Genomic DNA, 24,747 nt, shown 5'->3' with positions numbered 1-24,747 from the left:
CTGCTGCTTGCAAATTTCAAACCCCTTCTTAGGAAATATGTGCAAATCAGTGTGAAGCAAATGACAGTAGGGTGGTTTTTCTAGTTGCCACCAAAAGCTCTTCTCCATATTGTGTCTTTGTGGCTTAATTGAACATTTTGTGAATGGTTTTGATCTGCTGAACATTAGAATGTCTTCGTAAACAGCTTTGTTAAGCGATAAAAAGCACATATAATCTGAAAAGCAGGAGTCTTCAGTTTATTTCACCATGGAATCTCAATATTAACTGCATTTCTGGCCTGGCAGTGGTGAAGCTTATCCACCTAAATGCTAATGCTTTGAGGACAAGGTACAATTTGGTATGCAGATGTCACTTAACTTGTGTACAAGAGGTTAGAAGCTACCTCTACTTTAACACTCAGGGTGCTTTTCTTTATTCTGACTTCTAATTCTTTGTGTTCTTGATACAATGGAAGATCCCATGTAGTTGTAGGTATCCTGAGCATATGTCTCCTAATTTACTCATATTAATACGATATCCTAAGCAGGCACAAAGAACCAAACTGCATAATGAAAAGCACCCTAAGAAATCACAGTTCTACCTTTTTCCATTATTTTTATATAAAGAAATCAAAACATTTAGGTAGGCCATTTTAATTTATCACATATATGCAGCATTGATTACACTGGAAAATGCTTTTATTTTTTGCACCTCTTTTTATTGGATTTCCCAGCCATAATTGTTTTTATATATTTCCTAAAAAAGTTCATATCAGATTTTATACCTTTTTCCTCTGCTGTTTTCTCCTGTTGCGTATCTGGGCCAGTTACAATCCATGCTGTCAGTCTTTCCAACCACCTTTTTTATATGTTAACAAAGTGAAAATACATTATAGTGGTTATTTCATTTCATGTTTTATGATTCCTGTGCTGCTTTTAAAGTTGCATGTCTTAAACTGCTTACTATATTTCCGAGGAGATGAGTTTGAGGTAAAATTTGGTTCAACAAAGCGATAGGAGTGATGTTTTGTAATATGTCAGGTCATTTAAATGTAATTAAAAAGACTCGACTTTCATTGCTTTGGCTGTGGATTTTTTTTCTTTTTCTTTTGCTACAAAAATTAATTCACTTTTGGAAAAGTGGAAATAAAAGATGATTACCGTCATGTTCTCATAGTGAACATTTAGTATATTGTTACTGGAAGATTTTGTTATTTTTAAGTCTTTCTGTTTCTAAGCTTTTTTCAGCTTAATGTTTTATGAACATTTCCTTAGTTTTATTATCACTGCCTTTGAAACTACATGCCTTACAGGTCAAATGTTTTTAATCTTCTGCTTATTTTTTGCATAGTCTTAGTCACATTTACTGACCATGTTTTTCACACGCACACATTTTCACTCTGCTAACAAATCTATGGACAACCACTTTATAATATTTGATTTTATGCTGAGGGTGGTTGTTTAAAATGAACAAAAAGGAAACTGATAGGATTTTGTACTTTTAAGAACATTATATAACTGTAATTTTACACACCATATCCTCAGTAAAAAATTCAATATCAAACTTATATGACAAATCATTAGTGAGACTAAACTATTGAGAGAAACAGAAAATAGGCTACACATGGGGCCTAAATGTGAGAAATAGAAAGAAGAGAAAGAAATACAGCCGTATCTGATGATAAAGTTAACAGGAAATGCAAAAGTTTAGTAAAAGCAGGTGACAGTTGACTGTTAAATTAATTCTAACTATTGTATTTTGCCAAATATTTAAAAGTATTTCATAAAAAGACGTATTTTCCATTATTGTTGGGGAATTGGCAACATGATCAATGTTGATATAACATATTTCTTTGCTAAAGGGAAAATGCCTCTCTTCTAGCATCCTCTAAGACGGAGGTCTTCAACAGGGGGTCCGTGACCCCTAGGGGGTCGCGAAAATTATGGTTGATTAGACTTTTTCTATAATTCCCCCCTGCAATTTTTTCCAATAATTGAAATGTCTTCAAATACACATGAATTCAACACTGTAGTAAACAGATAAATGGAGGCAGAAGATGTTTTTCAGTCATCAATGCACACATTCAGCGACACACAGGAGCTCTTTCAAACTGGGCACCATTTCATTCATAACACCTGTCCCATCAAAAAGGAATCCTAATCAGAAATACTTTAATAATCCCAGGGCGGGGTGTGCAGGTTGGCGCAGTGGTTATTGCGACGACCCATGTACGGAGGCCTTATTCCTTGGTTCGAATCTGGCCTGTGGTCCTTTGCCGCATGTCTCTCCCCCTCTCTAATACCCCCTTTCCTGTCAGCCTACTGTAAAAAACAAAACAAAAACAAGCCACTAGTGCTGTAAAAATAAATAAAAAATCCAAGGGCAAAATTACTTTCATTGTATTACTCCATCTGTAATAGAGTGACTATAGGACTAGTTTGATATAACACAATTTTATACAATATATATAATTAGGGGGTCCCTGCTCCATCTCACCATCAGTTTGGGGGTCCTTGGCCTGGAAAACTTTGAAGACACCTGCTCTAAGATAAAGATCTAACACATTTCATTATAAACTGATCAAGCTTCTTTACAGCTGGGTTTTCCCTGTTTGAAAAAAATAGTTTTTATCCCTCATTATAGATAGGATAGAAACTTGTAGAGAACTGAAGACATTTATTTTTGTAAATTTCCTGTGAATTTCATGGGCTAAGAGCTGATATTTCTTTTAAAACAAAAATCTATATGTAATGGTACTTATTTATATATATAACAATACGAAATTTTAGTATATACTATTCAAATATAAGTACATAAATCTTAGAAAAAACAAACTGCGTTTTTGGAATGTTCAATTTACCTAAAGAAAAAAACATGAATATAAAGATATTTTTCATATATTTAAAGTATGTCTCTTAAACAGAGTAAGACAATATAAAAAAGATATACAAAAATAAAAACATATGATTAAGTTTTATGCCACATACCATAGATAGTTCTCACATAGTTCTTGAGAAAGTCATTAAATGTAATGAAATACATGTAAGGGTGACCACTTTCAAGAGTTAATGATATAAGCCTTTTATCATGTGCAATATCTGAAGCATAAATTGAAGACTTATTTTCCCTCTGGGTTCTCTGTCCGATATCCGTTCTGATTAACCCCCCCTTAAACTTTGCACAAGATCAGCAAGTTTAAGGTGTAGCCTTTAAAAAGGATTTTGGTAATGACAGACAAAGGGCTTTTCAGGAGTTTTCCAACAGTGACTGAGGTGGACAGGAGAGTGGGTTTGTTGCTGATTTTTAGATTTTTGGAATGAAAGAGTGGTCAAAGTTGGAAAACTGAAAGTTGGGTAAGTGAGCAATGGAACATCAAGGAATGTAGTTTCAAGTTGGTGGCCAGGTGAGCAGTAAGAATGTTTAGAGAGGGAATCCTGGGGAAATTTCTTCAAACAAGGGGGGGGGGGGGGGGCAAGAAAGGGACAAGAAAGCAGACAATTCAAGCCCAAGAACCGAACAACAGAAGAAGATTGAACGTTCGGTTAAGGAGATACAGTGAAAGTAAGTGTCAGGACCTTGAGGAGCATAAAGATGCTAAAAGTAGAGCCTGTTCACGAATCATGACAAAAACAATCTGGCATCTTCCCTGGGGAACATCCTCCTCTTGAAGTTCTTCATAGAGTTAATGAACTCCACCTGGAAGACACACCTGCTAGTCTTTCCCTATCATGAGTAGTGGCATTATAGTTTTGGCTTAAGTTAAGAAATATGAATATTTTTAGATCAGTTGTTTTAAATCTTAGGATGCAATCATAAAAGAAAGAAGCATCAATCAGTGACTATATTCAGTTTGATTCCAATTTAGGTTATTTATAGAGTGGCAGTTCACAACACGTCATCTCGAGGCACTTTCAAGAGACAATTCAATGAAATCATTCAGTCAGATTGGTTTAAGGTTCTCTATCGATTGCATCGACCCATTGACATTGCAGGATAAACTCCTCCTGGATGAGCATGATCAGTACGTGTTATACCTGTTGTGAGATCATTTAAAGGAATTCACTTTCCTACTGGGGAAACATATGCAATATATTTTATAGCCATGCGTGCCATGTGAAACTGTAGTTAAAAAGATCAAACAGAAGAATGAATATCTAAGAGTTACCCTTTCAACAGAAGCTTGATGAAAGAAAGGGCTGATGAACTGGGATTTACTAATTTACGACATTCTCACTACATCATGCAATTAAACAATTGGATCATGTATATTTAAAATACAATAAATACTGAGCAATCAAAACTCAGTGCAATCAAAAATAAAGGGGATGAAGAACAAGCATAAACCCAGTAAATGAAGGGCAGACAGTAGCATTGTTAATCAGAAAAAAACAGCATTAAATTAACCGTTAATGCAAAGAACCAGAGGAGTGAAAAAAATGGTCTGAGAACCATCACAGATGAACTAAAATCAAAGTTCAGATTACTTTGCTTAGAGTGCATAAAGTAAAATATGTGGATGTCAACACTTGTTATATTGAACAACTCTGTTTTAGGAGCCAAAAACTCTTTTATCATTGAGCACATACCAGGACAAGATAAGAGCAGAGAGAAAACACACAACGCAGCTTTCTTTACAGTCCTCTGCAGGGGGAGCAGCAAATGTCCCCAAGCAGTATTGCTTCATCAGTTTCTGGGAGGGGGAGTACCGTTTTTTTGGTGTGAGAACGCTTCCAGTCACAGAGAGAATCTTTATTGGTTGCAGGGTTCACCCATGTTGCTGCACACCTGAGAACGTTTCTCAATCAAGATGACTAACATGTATATAAGAAGGTGAAGAACCACCTCTCTATGCTGGGAGATTGCAACTGATGACTTTTTTTTTTTCTATTTCAGTGTTTGTATTTTGTCTTTCATTTTATTTCATTATAAATTTGAATCAAGTTTTCATTTAATTTTATAATTTTAAAGTAGCATTGGTTATCTCAACATTTACTTTTTTGTTTGGGTCCTCCAGCATGTGCAGAAAGGCTACCAGGACATCCGCACATGCAGGTGGGCCTACAGGCTGTGAGTCTTAACATGATGACTTGATGAGATGAATGGAGTCTGGTGTGCTACGTCTTGAATGGAAAATAAAACAGGGTACTAGTCTGACAGCCCTGCTTTACTAAGTGCATCCTGTTGATTGACTCCACAGACATAGGCTACGTTCACACTGCAGCCTGAAGTGACCCAAATCCTTTTTTTTTTGGTGTATATGCGACCTTTATCTGACCTTTTCTTGGCTGTCTGAACAACACCGATCTGATTTTTTCCAATGCGACCCAGGCCACTTGGCTATGTGGTCCTGAATCCAATACGAATCTGATCTTTTCAAATGCGACCTGTGTGTGAACGGCCAGGTCAGATTCATCCAACCTGAACTCAATTAATACCAGAGAAAAGGTCACTATTCTGGGTCTTGCTATGAAGAAGGGGAAAGAAAAACAAAAACCATAGGAGACGATAATGAGGAGAGCAGTATTTATGTTTAACCATCTTGAAAAGATTGTGTTTTTATGGTTGGGAAAGATCGCTAGATGCACTCCGACACGTCCATCCATGTTTACTTCTGTAAACACAGAGCATGCTGGCCTGTGATGTCATTGCGTCCTCTACTTGCATTGTATAACTGCAGTTCACACAGGAGATAGAAACAAAAATATAAATCCCGCACTTTTAGTTTTATTCCCATTTTTTATGAGATGAACTCAAATTTTTCAAACTTTTTCCACATACACAATATGACAATTTCCCTCAAATATTGTTCGCAGACCAGTATAAATCTGTGATATTGATCACTTATCCTTTGCTGAGATAATCCATCTCACAGTTGTGCCATATCAATATGCTGATTAGAGACCATAAATAGTGCCCAGGTGTGTCCACATGAAGCTAAAATGACAACAAAATTATGTTTTTATGGCAGTATATTGTTGTTGCTAAATGTTTAGAACACCGGACCAGTTAACCACGTTTGATCCTTAAAGAAGCACATTGGTAAATCCACCTAATGAGTCCATCAGCACTCCATGTTTGATGAAGCCAACCTATTTAATTGGAGCAGAAAAAAAGCTTGCAGCAAGCCCAGGCTTCATTTGACCTGGGCTTTCAAGTGTGAAGCCTCAGATGTCTCCACAAGCCACTGAATCCATATTAAAGACTTTAGGAATTACATGTTGCTAAAAACATACATAATACAACTCAGATGTGTTTCTGATGTGTTCCCTGTAATTGTAAAATGTAAGATTATGGACGAATACACTTATTTTCAGAAAATGTTACATTTTTTCAAATATTTTTTTTGCAGTCCAAGATGTTAATAAACACAGAAATTGAAAAACACCATACCTACCATGAAGCATGGGGGTGGTAGCATCATGCTGCAGGGGTGGTTTTTTGCATATTGGACAGGGCGACTGCACTGTATTAAGAATATGATGAACAGGGCCAGGTATTGTGAGATTTTGGGGAACAACCTCCTTCCCTCAGTCAGAGCATTGAAGATGGGTGGAGGCTGGGTCTTCCAACATGACAATGACCTGAAGCACACATCCAGGATAACCAAGGGGTGGCTCTGGAAGAAACATATTAGGGTTCTGGGTGGCCCAGCAAGTCTCCAAACCTAAACCCAACTGAGAGCTTTGGAAACGCAACAGAGAGCTTTGGAGGGAGATTAAACGCCGTGTTTCTTAGCGACAGCCCAGAAACCTGACTGATCTAGAGAAGATCGGTGTAGAGATCTGTGTAGAGGAGTGGGCTAAAATCCCTCCTGCAGTGTGTGCAACCTGGTGACAAAACTACAGGAAACATTTGATCTCTGTAATTGCAAAAAAAAAAAGGCTATTATACCAATTATTAACATTGATTTTCCTAGGTGTTCAAATATTTATTTGCAGCTGTATCATACAAATAAATTATTCAAAAAAGTCATACATTCTGATTCCTGGGCATGGACTATGTCTCTCACAGTGGAAATACACCTAAGATGACAATTTCAGACCCCTCTATGATGGGAGGCTTGCAAAATAACAGGGTGAACAGGGAAAATAGTTACTTTCCTCACTGTATGTTTTGCATTATGTTTGCTTCTAATAAGTAATTTTTTTCTTGAATTGAGCAGGTAAGTGAGACACTTTGCCAATGGAATAAGACAATTAAAATTTTAAATAAAAACAAAACAAATGCAGTCTCCTATTTCACGTGCATAATATCTAATTATCATATTTTAAGTAACAATACATATGATGCACTTGAAATAAGAGACTTCAGTTGTTTTTTCTTATTTTAAATGTGGGTTAGTGTCTAACTTACCAACTCAATTAAAGAACAAAAACCAACTTACCTTAGGAAAAAAATCGACTTAGAATGACATTTTTTAGAGTTTACCTGTGTGCAGCAGTTCTCAGTCATCATCACCTTCGTGCCCGCTCTCCAACACAACGTCTCTCGAAAATACCAATACTTTCGAATCCCCCCCATATTCTCCTGGACCTCTGGAATACAGTCTGCAAAAGCCTGCTAAATCAAATCCCTACAGAGCTATGCTACCTCTGTTTCATCTGCCAGGTTAGCAAATCGGTCAGTCAGCAATTATCCTCAACCAACTCCTTCCTGATTAGTCTGTTTTTTCACCTCAGCCCAACAAGAAAGTTGAGCTGACTTCCTGCAGTACTCTGCTTTTGTATTCTTGTTGCTTTTTGTAAATAAAATGATACAATGTACTGCTTCTCCATGTGATTCTGTATGCGGGTCAAAAAAATCTTAAAACCAACATGAGTTTCTAGATATATTTCTCAAACCAATGCATTTTTTAATATTTCAGATAAAATAAAGATAAAAACAATGTTGGTAGGGCCATCTTTTATAACTGTGATGTCCGTTTGATTTAGTGCCTCATATAATACTAAGCTGTCATAAAATTTTGCTGCATAAATAACTTGACAGTTGTATCACCCGTGTGATAAATGTAAAGGAGAACATTTATTATACTTGCAGTTATTATACTGGATCAGCTATTTAGGGACTCTTCCCAGAATACACTTAGAGCTCAGCAGAAGTGTTTTGTTTTTTCTCGAGATTTATGTTTATAAGTAAAGAAATTGTCAACATTCAGATTCAGGTTTGTTTAAGAAGAAATTCAGATATATTCCAGCTGTTTAACTTTGCTCATACAGTATCTTACAAAAATACTTCCACCCCATGACTTTTTGAGCTATTATGTTAGATTCCAACTGCTAATGTAAAAATAAATTAAACTGAAAGCTTGCATGTGCATATGTACCCCCTTTGCTGCGATTTTGGGAAACCATTACCTTTTAAATTCTCACGAGTGACGATGTATACTACTATCCTTGCCCCAGATTATCGTCAAAGCTTCAAAAAGAAAGCACATTGCAGGACAGCACACCTGCAAAGACAGGACCGCTCACCAAAACTCACAGACCCAGTACGGAATCTCAATCTGAGAGGCAGCACAAAGACTAAAGATAGCCCTGAAGGAGATGCCTACTTCCACAGCAGGGACTAGAGTCAGTGTCCACAAAAGTAAACATTAAGCTGTACACTCCATAGAGTTTGCCTTCATAAAAGATCGACTTGAAAAAAAAAAAACATTATTTAGTGCCTAATATGACAATAAAAAATATGAAGACCTGTTTTGAGTTTGTTAAAAGGCATGTGGGTGACTCCCGCATCTATAGAGGAAGGTGTTCTGAAGCAAAGCCAACACATTCCATCACCTCTGGAGTATCAGCTCAGTAAAACACAGTGTTGGTAGTATTATGCTGTGGGGATGATTGAGCATTATGAGGGATTTAGAAACCTGTCCAAGTTCAGGGAACGATTCTACTAAATACTATGACATATCTGATCAAAAGCTGTGTTATGATGCCTGTGATTTGAGAGTAGGACAGAGGTTCACCTTTCAGCAGGAAGATGATCTGAAGCATACTGCTTAACTAACACTAGTGGTTAAAGGAAAGACATATTAGTTAGAGGGACCTAGTTGAAGTTCAGACTTCAATCACTTATGAATCTGTGGTTAGACTTCTATAGTGCTATTTACCAGTAAAAAAAAAAAATCCAATGTGTAAGAATTAGAGCTACTTTGTCTTGAGGACTGGACAGAAACCTCTTAATGGTTGCAGGTTCTTCTTTCTGTGATAAAATTTACAAATGAAAAACTCACTTTTTAAGAGACAGATGAGGTAAATCAAAGAGACCTTCTAGGGTAAATAAATATATGATTTCTCTATTTCAAAAATGTATGATATTCAGTCTAAAAACTGGAGCACAGAAATCATTCATATTGGAAATTAAAAACTCAAACTTTCAGTGTGTGTTTTTATTTCCTTTCAGGTTTTTCCTCCAACTTTTTTCTTTTTTAAGTCAACAAACATTTACATGAAAAAAATACTCTCAGAGAGGATAGCAAAGGTGTACATGAACAGATAAAGATCAATTACAATGAAAGAAAAACAAAAAAGTAAAACAACTAACAGGGGGTTTATCTCAGCAAACATTTAAAACAAACATAGACAGAGCCATAGAAATAATAAAAACAAAAAAGTGAATGCACATAAAATAGCATTTGTCCTCCAACTAACCTGCCTAACCTGTTTTTTTTTTTTTTTTGTCTTGTCCTAACCAAACAGGATCCTGAAGTTTTCTGTTATTGCATAATATTAGAGATGCAAAGTTTTTTTTCTCTACAACTTTAGACAGCAAAATTGATATTAACAGATTTTAGAGCATTTGAAACAAGAGACTTTTTTTTTTTTAAAAGAAACACAACCATAAAAAAAAAAACAATAAAAAACAACAACAACAACAACAAAATGTGGGCTCAGTCTCAATAAATGCTCTAAAAAGCAAGAACACAAAATTGCACAAATATGGAGTTAGGAGTGTATGACTTTGGTTCCCCCTAGTGGAAATGTTAAAGAACAACACCTAAAATATGTCTGCGATTAAGATAAACTGGATCTGCTCATGTGACCAGTATGAAAATATTAGAATTGGGAATCCATGACTTTCTTAAAAAGAAGAGAGTAAAGACACTGCTCCATAATGACATGCAGAACTACTTCAGTAAAAGTCTCAGGAACTGATTTCATTTTTGCACAGCAGGAATTTCTGCTGTAGCATTACAATACTTGATCAATGGTATTTGAGATAACTTTGAATAATTAAACCAAGAACTTAGTTAATAAATGTACTATTTCTATTCTTTTAGTCCTGACGGTTAAATCACATTTACATACTAACTCCAGGGGGAAAAAATGCTACTTGTAAATCATGCAATTTTACAAATGATTACAATTTCTCCCAAAAAAAAAAACACAAGCCTTTGACAACTTAACAAATCAAATTCAGCCAAGGTAAAAGCTTTGTAAAAATAAAAAAAAATACATTAAAAGTCTTACCATTTTCAGGTAAAACTGTTCTGAAGGACTCTGCAGACACTGAAAGAGAATGTGACAGTTTATGATACCTGAAATAGAAATTAAATGTTTTCCAATTGCAGGTTGGGGTGGTTCAACACTGGGATTTTTTTGAATTTCAAGTCGTTTTTAAGCAAACTTGTTACAGATTATATACTGAATATGTAGTTCAGTCCCCAGAAATAATAATTTTAAGTGTGAACTTTTTGTGTTGCCATTTCAGTTTGTTTTCTATTTTTGCATTTAGTTTGTAATTGTAATTTTCCTGCATTTAATTTAACCCCACAAAAAATCAATTAACTCAAGGCAAATATTATTGTCACAAGTTGTCATCTGACTGATCTTGAGTAACATCAGTCACACTCATATAAGGCTGAATTATTTGCAGCTATAACGCTCTTTGTCTGAGTTGAATTCTTCAGTAGGAAAAAATCCATCTGACTGACAAAAGTACTACTTAAGAAAAGAAAAACAGTCAGAATCCACCACAAATTGTTTACCCAGCTTGATCTGTTCCAGTTATTTTTGTCATCAGCTTTGTTATTATGACACCCTTTATGCATTCTTCATGTTAATTTGAAAAAGCACATTTTTTTATTCAGATGAATACTTTTTAAAACCATTCACTAGAGGTGCAAAGCACTTGTATTTTTGTTATAATATTGCAAACATGTTTTAAAAACAGACTTGAAACTGTTGATCTGAAATTATATATCTAAAAATAATAAATAAGTCAAGATGTGATTTTGAGTATACCGGTAGTATAATAACAAATACCAGGCTTAGAAGCTTCAGTACTGTCACGACTCAGAAAAGAAGGACCCAGTATTCAGGCAAGACAGACAGTGTAATTACTCAAATAGCGTTTATTAAAATAAACAGACTGCAGATCTGTAGTAGCAGCGGCTAGGAGGGAGGCAGGAAACAAAGGTTAGTCACCTTGTAAATCTAACCGAGGAAGATTATGAACATGAGACACTAACCTGTTTTAAAGGGTCACTCCATGCCCAGAGAATAAGGTAGGATCCAGCCTTTGGGCTGCCAACAAGATGCACCAGGCGCTGCCCAAAGTGTCCCAGATGCAGGAATCCGAAGCCAGTTCAGGCAAACAGATCAGAACAGGAACAGGCAGCTCATGATAGAAAAGGATCAGGTAATAGGAAACAATAAGGTACGCTAAAAATACTCTTACCACAGGCTGGAAAGGACAATAATAATCTGGCCCTGATGACTGGATGCAAGCAGCTTAAATAGAGGCAGGAGCAGGTGGATAAGATGAGAGGAAATGAGAAACCGAACAGTACTGGACAGCTGAATGAAATGAGTAACTAAGCCATCCATCATTGCCAAGATCATGACAAGTATAAGTTTTTAAAGTAAATTTGAATTTATCTTTCACATTGAATGACATTAAAAGTACCAGAAATATGTTTTTTTGTCTATTTTTCGTATCATGCCCTTGGCAATTACATTTTGTGGTTCTTTTTTGTTCTTTATTTTTTAACGCTTTAAATAATTTCTCATACAAGAAAAAACACACTTCCTTTGTATGAAATGTTCCATGTTTTCCCTTGCTTTTTAACCTTGAAGTGCTGTGGTATAAAATGGCAACAGATTTCCTTCAGCAGTTATTCGAAAAAATAAATTAAAAGGTTTTATTAAAAGGTAATTAAAATATGTCTAAAATGTATCTTTGCAGTCATTTAAGTCCATTTTAATCATTTTAATTTACATTAGACAAAAGAACATGAACCTTTACACCTTCCACCAAAGGTTAGCAACTGTTTGGTGCCCCAAGAATATAACAGAAATTTCCTTAACATTTAAAATGACCAGACAGACAATGAGAAAGCATGAGACTTTGAACACAAGAGATGCTTTGCGTACTGTGCAAATAAAAGATGCATCAGATGGTAAACCAAACATAAACAAACAACTGTCCTGCAGAGACCCTGCTGAAGAATGCAGCTGCACAAAGTACAGTGATAATAACTGATAGCAAAACACACGTAGATGACAGAAGAGCAAAGATGGCAACGGTAAACATGTCATCCCCTCATGAATAATACAGCCAGCTTCACTTTGAGCTAACAGGAGAAAAAAAAAACTGACCTGTCAGTGGATTCATTTATGTCCTGCCATTCAACCCTTTATTTAACATTTATTTAACATTTATATTGTTTGTTCAAGCTGGGGTGTTTTCGGTTTTATAGAAGCAGTAAATCACATGACACTGGTACTTTCAGGGGCTTTAAAGCTGTTTGAAAGCGAGGTTTGTTCTAAAACCCTCTCTCTAATAGATTCATGTGATGTGTTGCTTTAAGCAGCAAAAGGCCCCATCACTAGTGGAACCAAAAATGAATGTTTTCAATAAATTACAATGAAGGCTAGGAATACCAGGCACCTCTGCACAGCTCTCGGAGGTTTTCAGCTTCCCGAAGCTCCTGAGGCCCGACACATAAAGGTCAGTTTGCATGTCATGGGGAGGAAACATGTGATGATGGTTAATCCCACTTTGAGTTTGAAGGCCATAGAGTACAGAGGAAGAAATGCATTTTTCAAAGTCCAAGTTCTCAGTTTCAAAAGATTACACTTTAACAGGGATTTCTACCAAAAACTTGTTATTAACAGCTTCATGTTTGGGAGAGTTCTGTCAAAGCTTAATTTCATGGCAGATGGCTTAAGATGTTGTTTCACTATGTGCTCATTATGTTAGTTCCCTAAGATACCATCTCTTTTTAAAGTTCGACCTGTACCTCTGTAGCAAAGCGGCCACAGATCATTGTGCTAATGGGTTGATATCCATATTTTGGACCCATATCTGGTCTCAATCCTGAACCGTATCATGACTGGACATGTGTCTGCTGAACAGATGAACATGACAATGTTCAGACATCTGGATATGATGATGCTTGATCCCACTTTTAACTGCTAGAGTACAGTAGAAAGAATGTTATATTTAAAGCAAAGGTTTTACAAACAGAAGCTACTGTTTTTTAAAACATTTCTTAAACTCAGTAATTGTTGAACTGTTGAAACACATAGACACATTCCTTTAATGTTTCATATATCTTTCTAATCTTTTGCAGCATCTTTCCCCAAATCCACCCAGTGCTTCAATCTAAGATGGCGCAGTGGACGGCTGCCTGGTAGGTACGCACTCTTTTGTTTCTGCTGTGGTACATCAGGATTAAAACCTCACGCCACAAGAACAGTTTTCCCATCTGCTACCTGCCTTATCAACAAGGCCCAGAGACCCCTGTGACAATTGACACTGCCCCTCTCCCTACCCCGTTCAGGATATAGAAGTTACACCAATTTAGCATCTCCAGACCTTCTGCGTTACATTAACACACAGTCTACTGTGTATATAATATATAGGCATATACTATATATTGTTTAAAGTATACTGTATGTTTTAGATTGTATACAGCTATAGATTTTGTATTCTGCATATATATGTACTTTGTCTGCACCATCAGAACCAAGTCAAATTCCTTGTGAGTGCAAACCTACTTGGCAATAAATTTGAATCTGATTCTGATCATTTATAGGTACTATTTGCTCTCTGAACTTCATTATGTAGGTAGATCTGGTGAGTCTATCACTGTTGAGTTGGACTTTTGTAATGTTCACCGTTTTGGCCACTCAATAATAGCACCAGGCTCTGGGTGAAAGGTTGGGTATACTCAGGACAGGCCGACTGTCTGTCGCAGATCTTAGATTTTATGGACTCTTATCCCACGCAGGACCATGAAGGGTGCTGGTGCCTCCAGCTGTCTACCGGTGAGAGGCGGGGCACACCCTGGACAGGTCAAAGTCCATCGCAGGGCAACACAGAGACAAACAGGACAAACAAACAACACCAAACAAACAACACACTCACACCTAAGGAGAATTTAGAGAAGCCAGTTAACCTAACAGTCATGTTTTTGGACTGTGGGAGGAAGCCGGAGTACCAGGAGAGAACCCACACATGCACAGGGAGAATTAGCAAACTCCATGCAGAAAGACCTCGGGCAGGAAATCAAACCCGGAACCTTCTTGCTGCAAGGCAGCAGTGCTACCCAATGAGCCACTTAGCAGCGGAAATTAAATTTTATGTGAGATCTAATTCACATTCAGATCAATTCATTGATGCTAAAATCCTCTTTAACAAAGAAGCATTTAACAAACACAATAATCACAGTGTGTATTTTTAGCAAATGCAGGTTGTTCTAAAGGGCCCTGTTTACAGTACATTGAACTTTTTCTTACAATTAAGAAAAAGAAGAGAACCGCATTGCTAATTGTTGTTAAATCAATGGTTTAAAGAATATTACAGAGTTATGGTCCTGATGTAGCTAGTCCCTCTGTGGTGATACGGGATAAGTCATGTATTTGATACAGGAAACTCACACATGAAACCCACACATCTCTGTTGCATGAAAAAAACTACCAAATCAGCATGAAAGTTGTACTGATTTGCTCTGGTGACAAACTCAATATGGCAGCAGCTGAAAGGACTCATTATTTGTCTTTTTGCAATAAAACCAGATTAACTGCCTTAACTGAACATTAACACTTTAATGCAGTAAAGTCATACAAAGAGACTTAGACGGGTATAGGGCATTGCAGGGTAACAAAAGAAGCCAAACTCCCCCCATTCCGAAGGCATGGACCCATTCCTCAGTGTCAGTTTGCATGTTTGCAAAACAAAAACAAGGTTTTGATGTGCTACTGTATAAAACCTTGAGCTCAACGCTATTCCTGACATTTTGAATTGAAAAAGCTTCCAGGATGGGAAGCAAAACATCTTCAAACTTGGAAACAAAGTCCAGTGGATTGTTTTTTAACCTTTTTTTTTAAATCATACAAAGAGGTTTTTTATTAATACAAGTGTAAAGATTAAATAAACAGAGTAAAAAATGTCAAACAAGAATGGAGCCATGATTCACATTACATGCATCACTACCGGCTTGTTCCGTGTTGCCTGTTGACTGATATCAGGTCATGCTGAATAGCACAAGGAGTAAAAAGTCTGCTTCTTTCTTTATCAACACAGAATTGTCCTAATCAGCATGTGGCTGCCTAGTTGATCTGTTACATAAACATACTATACTTCATAGAGGAGTGGAGTCTGTAAGTAGGCTGTTTTATTAAATGCATAACAATAAAAAAAACAACTAAGGTCCATGCATTCCAAATTAAAGTATTTGAACCATAAACAAAATGTATAGTACACTTTTAATATTTATTTATAATTAATAAATTTTCCTTTTAACAGAGGCGAATCCAACAACAGAACATTAAGCAAATTACGTAAATTGGGTAAGACAGCACATGGCAACATGATACAGTCAGACTGAGTTCATTATACAACAATTCAGTTGAGTTTGTCTTGTTTGCAAAGAAATTATGTGTTCACATTTATTGAGCTAATTTTCAGACATTTTTAGAATTACTGCAAAAAAGAGGCAGTAATATAGTAATGCATAAGAAATTTATCTTCTCCAAAGGTCTTTCTTGTTTTCCATTCAAGCTATTTAAGCCATTCTTGCAATTAGAGACAAAACTTTGTCTTTCAGGCCATTGCTCATTTTGTTTCCAATTAATTTTACAAAGTGTTTGTAAATATATTTCGAAATATGTATATATTTTAATCTGATGTGGATTGTTTTAATTTTGGGCTTAGACTACTTATTTTGCCCTATACTTTTTCAGTTTTCTCCTGTTTTTTAAAAGCTGTTCGTTAAGACATGTGGGGGGTGGTTTATAGTTTTAAAATGTGTTAGAAAAATGTGTTAGAAATGTGCAAAACTGTTTTTACTGGCTTAGGTTAATTCAAAAACAGTGAAGTCAACCAAATAATCTTAATAATTAAAATATTTTTATTTAAGTAATACTATTTATATTGCATTAATATCTAGTACATTAAAAAACTTGACAACGGTCCTTAATTAAATAGAGCTGAGAAAAATAATTCCTCAAATCCAAACCATAATACACCACACAACCAAACTCTTTTTGATCAGTAAAAAAGGAAGATAAATAAAAATGCGCTTATGCAGAAATGTATGCATAAAGGCAATTATTAAGATTTTTAGGAAATTTGAGTTTTTAATACTGTAGTTATCATGCATGGTAATAGTAATTTCACTTCTAATCAATACGAACAATAGAAAATATTACTATGATATTCATTAGAAATGGTTATTATTTAATAAGGGGACACGCATTGAGGTAAAATGTTTTATATAAGAAATAATACATGAAATTAAAGCAATTAGTGTACAGCAGAAAAAATCTAACTTACAAACAAAAACATTTCCCTTTTAAAATATTGTTTAATAACAAAAATGTGCCTATTTTTAACGTTTGCTGGAAGTCAGCTTTTTACAGCAGGTTATTTCATGTTAAACCCATAAGATCTACATCTTAGAGCCTTAAAGGAGGAAACAAATCGCAGAAAAGTGAAGGCGGTGAATGCAGCAGTGCTTAAAGAGCGCTCTTCCTGCTTTCAAAGTTCCCACGGCGCGCGGGGGGAACCACCCAGCGGCGCAGCGCGCGCCTCCCATTGGCCGCGCGAGCCTCATTTGCATTAACGTCAGTAAAGGCTGTAGGTCAATCCTTGCGGGTGCTTTTATTGGATGTGCCGCTGTCAAGCAGTGCTGAAGAATTGGAAGGGCAAACGCCAGAAAAGGCAGAGAAAAGACAAACATTAAAATTAGCATTATGTAGCTCGATCCCGCCTCACGTCCGCTCGCGTCAGGCTAAAATAACCCTGCCGTCACCGATTTTTAACATCTGAAACTTGTGGACACGGAGCGCTTTTTTTTTCATTCCTTTTTTTTGAAGATTTTTTTTCTTCCTCTGAGTGTCTCTCTCTCTCTCTTTCTCTCTCCCTCTCTCTCTCAAGCGATTGCATTCTCCAGATGTGGCACATCTTCATATTACAATCAAACAGCCTCTCCATCTGTTTTTGTCAAGCGCCAGAATGAGAGGAAGGATCGCGGAGCCTGGAGCGAACTGAACTGCAGCCGGGGTTGGAGCTTTTAAATCAGACGGATCATCCTTCACCGGGGGAGCGGATGCCTGAATGGAGACTGCGAGCCATCCAGCAGGATCCTAAATTGGTGAATTGTGAGGCTGACAAATGAAGCGCTCCGTCGGGCTGCATGGCCTTGTGTTTCACCGAGGGTGTTTGACATGGGAGCGACTGACCAGAATAACACTCCGCAGTGTAAATATTTCAGCCTGTTGATGATGAGCCGCTCAGGACTGAGGCAAAGTGTCGTGAGAATCGCTTTTCTGGCCCGTCTGTTGAGCTGAAGTGGACAACCAGACTCTTTAGGAATAAAAAAAATAAATAAATAAAATAAAAGGCAATATTTTTGATGGCTCCCAGGTGGGGGAGGACGAACACGCATGAAACCTTGGAGACAAAAAATGGATAAAACTCATGCGTAAAGCTGGAGAGGGGGGGGTTGGGGGTCTCAGGCCTACCTGACAGCAGTGAAGTTCAGGGGGGCGGGAGGAGGAGGAGGAGGAGGTGTTGAGAAAATGGTGATGTGGTACGAATTGAAGGTGAGAAGAGGAGCAGGAGTGAGGGGTGCAATTGGTGGGGTCTTTGCAGCTGAAGCGTAACGGAACCCAAGTTTTTTTCAGGACAGCTACTTTCATTTAATACTCACTCTGCAATTAACTTCATGTGAAAAAACAACACAAAAAAAAAACAGAGAGGAAATCAGCTTCCTGGTTGAGGGGTGGGTGGGGGGGTAAACAGATATTTTATTCATGCCTTATGTTGGAGCAACTGGAGAACCGGCTTCCCTGTGGCCTAGATGTTGTAAACACATATGCATTTGTAGAAGGAAAAAAAATATTTATATATTTTTGGAGAAAATTTTAATCTTTTGGAGGAAGAGTGGACCTTCAGAGAGAGAGAGAGAGCAAATGACACTCCTGTAGCCTCAAAGTAACGCACTAGTGCAACAAAAAAAAAAAAAAAGACAAAAAGGCTGAAGTGGGTTTGAAGCATGGGCTGTGCTTCAAGTATTCATATCTCTGATAGGGTGGTCTACCACAGTGGAAAAGAGTCTGAGGATTCCCACTCACCCCAGCAGACTAATACAACTCAGCATCAAGGAAATCCTGCCTCTGGACTACCCCTAAAACCCCCTAGCTGCAAGGTGAGAGAACCTACATTCATTACCTTTACAAAGACTGGAGTATATGTGTTTGGAAGTGAGAGAGAGAAGTTTGCTTATATATATGTGTGTGTTACAGATGGTTCAGTTTTTCTTGACTCTAGAGAGTCAAAAAGATTTTTTTGTGCCGAACGGATAAACCATTACTGCAAAACCACAGGAAGGATATTCTAGGAAGAAATAGGGAATCCATGAGGCCATTCAGTTTGCATATGACTTAGTTACTTTTTTTTTATACCACACTGTACTTTATTATAACTCTTTTCGTACTTGAATATTATATTTTGACATGTCAGTATAAAAAAAACTGGCCTTTGTGTAAAAGTAATAAAGTGGCTGTTTAGTTTTGGCCTTTTCTCCAACCTATTGTTTTCTTTGTAGATTCAGGAGGATGTAAACCATTGTTATGGTTTTTTGTTTTTTTGTCAGTTTTTTTTATATTTTATATCTAAGTATGTCGGACGTCCGATTATTTCAGAGCTTAAATATAAGCTTAAACCACCACATTCTGTCCTGAAAGCATGGCTCTCTTTGAGCTGATGAACCTTTGGCCTCTGATTCACCTTTCTGCCAGTTGGGTTTTCTTTCCATAGGCCTCTGCGCTCTAAATCCACGCATAAAAATTAGGGATTAAAAGGGTTTTACACTTTAAAAAAACAAAACAATTTGAGCATATTTTGCATCTACGTAAGCATATTTAGTTACTTAAGCAAAAATGTTTCATGTCCTTCTGCACAACATACATAAATTCCTTTATGTTGGTGAAATGTATGTTTTTAAACTATATAATACTTGCAAAATATTGTAAATTTGCATTCTTAAACCATATTATACAAAAGAAAGAAAGAAGAAAAAAATATGCATCATGTTTCCTCTGAATGAAAACACTTTGAAACAGTAAATATGCTTAGGTAGATATTAAAGATAAAGGAATTATAAAAATGTGTGTACCTAAAGTTATAAGTTGATATAATAAAGAGTTTGATATTTTTAGACATTTAATGTTTGCAGAGGAGGAGATTTTGCAAATGTAAAAAATAAAAAAGCTTAAAGTTCGATCTGTTTTTGATAGTGAGGGGAAATACTTAATTTTTCTAGGAACTACAAGTAGCTGGCTTCAAATGTGCTGGAAGAAAGCGTGATCAGATTGAATGGAAAGTCACTAATAAGGCTTTCTAAGACAGAGAGCTGTCGTTGTGTCTGTAAAAGAAGTGATATTTTCTGGAAAAAAGTCAAATCCAGCCTGAAATAATGGCATTTTTATCGGTCAAAGGAATCTGTGAAAAAACATGCACATTTACGCATCTCTGACAAACTTCACGCTGTTTGAAGGGCTACGTTAGGCTAAATGTTGTGGCTAAATGTCACCGTAGGATTCAGTGAGAAGTCTGTGTAACAGATGCCCCTACGTCAGGACAGCCCACTGTGCCTTTGATTGAATTAGCTCCCTGATTGAGTTAGACTAATGGTATACACATCTCCACCAGCTGGAAATGGTTAATCCCTGTCCTGTAAGGTGTCATTTTTAACATCCTATCATACCTCCCCCAAAAGAAAAAAAAAAGAAATGAGAGGAGAGATTCATATGCAACATGATGCATGCAGGAAATCAAGTTGTATTAACATGCTATGGCGTTCATGTTGGATATATACAAACTGATGCTGCTGTTGTCTGCTTGAGCTCTTTTAAATCCCTCTCTTAAATGTGATCAATAGCCACCATTGATTGTTTTGGAATTGTTTGGCTGTGCCACGTTTCCACATAAATTTAATAAGGCCCTTTGCAACACAATGTTACTGGAAAAACACTTGCAGTATTATTGGATTGCAGGGCAGATGGCCCAGCTTTATTTATATGGAGATATGCAGAAGACCCTACAAGGTGACAGGGGGAAGTTGCGTCTGAACTAAATATTCAATATGCTGTATTATTAAATTATTAAATTTGATGGTTTATGTTTTATTTGTGGATTTTATATGCAACTTATTTATATTCAAATTTAGTATACTTATGAGTTGTAGTAATTCAAGTATTCATTATTATGTGTTAGTGTTTTTATTGTAGTTTTTTAGAGATTTTTTTGCACACGTCTGAAGTTGTAATCATAGTTCAGATTTACACAGCTAGCAGGATCAGCATTATATTGCACAAATTGTGATCAAAAGTAATTTCCCATATATTCAAGTTGTGCAGATATTCATGTACACGTTTGTTTTTGTTTTTATTTTGGGAGATGTAACAAGGAGAGAACATGTTTAGGCACCTACAGTGTGAGAAAGATTCACTAGAAGTTTGGGAGTATGATGTGAGTCTTTGTCAAGGGTACGTTACCATCTGTGCTGCTGTGGTGATAAGGCTCAAGTACAAGGTCTTGAGATAGTGGGCTTTTTTCCCTCTTTGTATATATGTGTGTGTGTGTGTGTGTGTGTGGCAGGCTAAACAGACAGACAGACAGAAAAAAAAACCTCAGCCAAACACAACACCATTTATCTGGCCTTGACTTTTTCAGTTGGATTGCCCCCACTTAAGGAAAGTTGGTCTCCTGCCTGAACAGCTAATGTAAAACCAGCTTTACCCATTTCCCTCAAGCAAATGAGAAAGGTCAATGAAAGGTGTGAAGTTTACAACTTTTTAAGATGCTGAATGCTTAACATCAGCTGTGTTTTTTTTTTTTTTTTTTTTTTTCACATTTCCCGCTTTAGATTCCCGATGGTAAAAATAAAGATTTTCTCATATAGTTCTTAGAACCGCATTGCATTCTGGTTCTAAATTTACTGTACATAAAAGATGATATCCTAACTGTTTTATTTTTTTTGCCTCAAATTCATTTTAATACATTTTGCTAAAGTAAAAGTCTCAAGTCCTCTCAGAGTAACAGCAACACCATTGGGGGATGAAGGTGTACTTAATAAGACTCAAATATCTTTTATTATTATTTTCTTTGTATTATTTTTTTTTTGCAAATTTCTATTCATTGTATAACTTGACCTTAACATTAACAAGAACACACCAGCACCACCATGGCACAAATCCTACGCCCGTTTTCCGCATGAACACAAAACGGACGAGTTTGTTGAGACAACACAGATCACTGGACTCGAACCACTGTTTTTTTTTTCCTTCCTTTCTTAGAATTAGGAATGGAAAGAGAACAAAAGTAAAAAAAAAAATGCAGGACACTGTCCATCATGGGTAATCTACTATAGGGTCAACAGGTAGCTTAGGGTCAGTTTCATATTGCTGAAAATGTCAGATTAAGTTTTATGACAGAAATCCAATTAATTCTCTTCCTAAATATTTTTTCTTTTATCATGACTACTCATTTAGCATCTGTTGAAAATCCCTAAGACTGATACTGCCCCCATCTTGTTTAACTTTAGAGTTGGCACATATGAGGGTAACATCGTTGTTTTGTCGACCTGCATCCTCTCCGTCTTTACACCACCAGATTCCAGTGCATGAAATAAAAAAATAGGTTTTGAATTTGACACAGATTTTGTTTCCTGAGGTTTAATAACCTTTAAGTGTTCATTGGTTCACATAAGTCATTGTTTTGGCACGTAACTCTGTCTTCTGTGTGCCATTGGTGCAGTTTGAGAGAAAGTGACAAAAAGTGAATTACAAATTTCAGATTTCATTCCACCTTTTTTGAGCAGACATTTTTTCTCATAAAAACAGACATAGAAAAAAAAAATCACCATTTTCTGGTGAGGTCACTCTAAGGTAGCCTATTATGGGACAGCAAGGCCACATTTATGTGCTGGAGAATTCTCTTTAAAATAATAATTTGAAAAAACATATTTCTTTTAATCCAGTTATGTCTAACTATATTTTCTTTGTATCAAACTTTAACATAAAAAAGACTATTAAAATAAATTTGGTTTATTTACAAAGCCTGTTTGGTAAGCTGGAGGAAATCAGATAAACTTTAAGCCAGTTGCAAGTTCAATAAGATTGCCATATTACCCCATCTCCACGATATTAAGTAGTATGTTTCATTTTTCTGTGGGCTTGGAAGCATTTCTGACTCATTGCCATCAATAATCATAACTCTGGTCTACAATGAAACCCTCCTTAACCCATAGGGAACACAAAGTTTGCTCTTTATCAGCTGGAAACCCTAAAGTACTGCTAACTCAGACCAGAGCAGGTTATTTGATCCATCTCACTGTTTAATAGTATGTAGCAGCTTATCATGGTCCTTTGACCTGGACAGCCTCTCTGCATTTGTCAAGCTTTCTCTCCCACCGTGTCTGCATGCTTTCTATGGCCAGTTGTGTGTGTTTAGTCTATATTGAGCTTCGTTGGGTAATTTATTCCAGACGATGCCATAGGGTTTGCATGGTGATGAATTAATCCTCTGTGCTTTTTCTGCTGACTGAGAAGACCCAGCCTGATATTGGTCCTTTCTTTTGCCCCGACCCTTAAAGCCTATTTCTGATTTTAAACATACTTTGTTTTGCTTTTGCTCTTGGATTTTACTTTTTCATCTTTCAAGGTTACCACACCAATCCCACTTAAGCTACAGCTGTTCTTAAAGCCCAAGTTATATAGGTGGATAGTGTGTTTCACGTTAGGAGCAGCTTCCCTTCGAGGACATGCGTGTATATGTGTTTGAACATTCAGTTGTCTTTGCAGGACTTGCTGTCTTTGTTTTTGCAGTTGGTGTATGGAGGATAAACTGTGCTCCTCTATGTTTATTGAAGACGTCATCAGTATATAGGGTATGCGCTGGCTGTTAATAGCGCTTTCTTTGCTTCTGAAGTCACTCTTCAGCTGCTAGTACAGTAGCTCAGTTCTACCCGCATCACTTTCTAAAGATGGAAGAAATGCTTCAAACAAAAGTTGATTTTTTTTTTTACTATTTGGAAAATGTATCTTTGATTTTAAATAAGTTAGGATATTAATAACCAAAGATTGCCACCACCTTCCCGTGAAGTCTGGTGCTTATTAACATTCTCCATTCTGTGCTCAATAGGTGATTCAGGTTTGAATTCTGCCTATATGTGATTTTTGAATTTGGAGACCCTTGTAAATGTGGCCTCTTCATGGTGTTTTACTGTACACATACTTTCACCTTTAATTTTCTGCTCTCTACTAGTTGCTATTAGCAGTTAATTCATGGTTATGTGACCCAGAGCACTGCTCTACAGCGGTTTGAGCTCCTCTTCAACATTAGAGTGAAACCTAAAAAGTTGTTTTTGGGAAATACAACAGATATGCCGCTTACCTGAGTAGACATATTTCTGGTAGGATTTAATCTAGAGAGGTGAATGTGGCCTTGTCTTTACAAGTAACTCCATGACTTTTCGTTCTTTTAGTCCAAGCTTGTCTGCTATTAGATTCCAAGACACAGAGGGAGACTGTTTCATGACTGTTGGGGCTAAAACAATTAATCGGATAAATTGTGATTATTGAAATAATTGCCAACTAATATTGTAATCGTTTCATCGTTAATGGGAGTATAGAGACTCTAAAACATGCCTTTAACTGATGGGGCAACCTACTTAGAGCAGTAATTATACCAAAATGATATTTAAAAAAATTGCATTTTACATAAAAAAACCAAAACATTTTAACATTCTAACAGAAGTGCTCAAGTTTTACTTTCAGCTATAGTAAATCTATAAAAAAAAAATGTCTTTGATTACTTTTTGCTCTCTGATTATTAATTGAGGCTGTCGATAATTGACAGTTAAGTGTTGCCAGTTACTTTCAGGGTCGCCAAACCTTGAAGTTACAGATCTGGTGCCTCTATTTGCGAAAACGCACACAGTGTTGCTTCAAGGAAAATAAATAAATTGAAAAATAATAAAATCAGGCATTTGTTTTATAGTGTGATGTTTTTTAAACCTAAATCTTTCCTGTAGTGTCATTTTTCTAATAGTTTTTTTCTAAGAAGTAAAAATATATTTTTAAAAAATCCATTTACGTGTCGTATACATTAATTTTTTTTCTGTCGAAGGGTTGTTGGTTCAAGCCCCAGCTCTGGCTTTCAGTGTCATGTCCATGTTAAGACGTTTCACCTGTATTGCCTACTGATATTGGTCAGAGGGCTCGGTGGCGCCTGTGCACAGCAAGCTTGCTTTTCTC

At 36.5% G+C, this 24,747-nt stretch overlaps 1 protein-coding gene across 2 annotated transcripts in view; it reads left to right on the top strand.

Annotated features, from left to right (window-relative positions):
* Positions 1-18,011: 18,011 nt before the first annotated feature.
* Positions 18,012-24,747, top strand: part of LOC107085353 (high affinity cAMP-specific and IBMX-insensitive 3',5'-cyclic phosphodiesterase 8A-like) — a 72,010-nt gene continuing 65,274 nt past the window's right edge. Inside the window, exons 1-2 of one of the 2 annotated variants that reach the window (XM_015375632.1) lie at positions 18,012-18,030; positions 18,518-18,635. Coding sequence is in view for 1 of the 2 variants with exons in the window: in XM_015375631.1 (XP_015231117.1) it covers positions 18,483-18,635 (153 nt within the window). In the remaining variant the exon portion in view is untranslated. Of the gene's footprint in view, positions 18,031-18,227; positions 18,636-24,747 lie in introns of those variants that run through there. The other variant, XM_015375631.1, reaches the window with a different exon arrangement.

Source organism: Cyprinodon variegatus, unplaced genomic scaffold, assembly GCF_000732505.1.
Source record: "Cyprinodon variegatus isolate N-32 unplaced genomic scaffold, C_variegatus-1.0 Scaffold122, whole genome shotgun sequence".
NCBI classification, from domain to species: Eukaryota; Metazoa; Chordata; class Actinopteri; order Cyprinodontiformes; family Cyprinodontidae; genus Cyprinodon; species Cyprinodon variegatus.
Note: the sequence above shows the minus strand (reverse complement) of the source record. Positions and strands in the feature narration are given on the sequence as shown.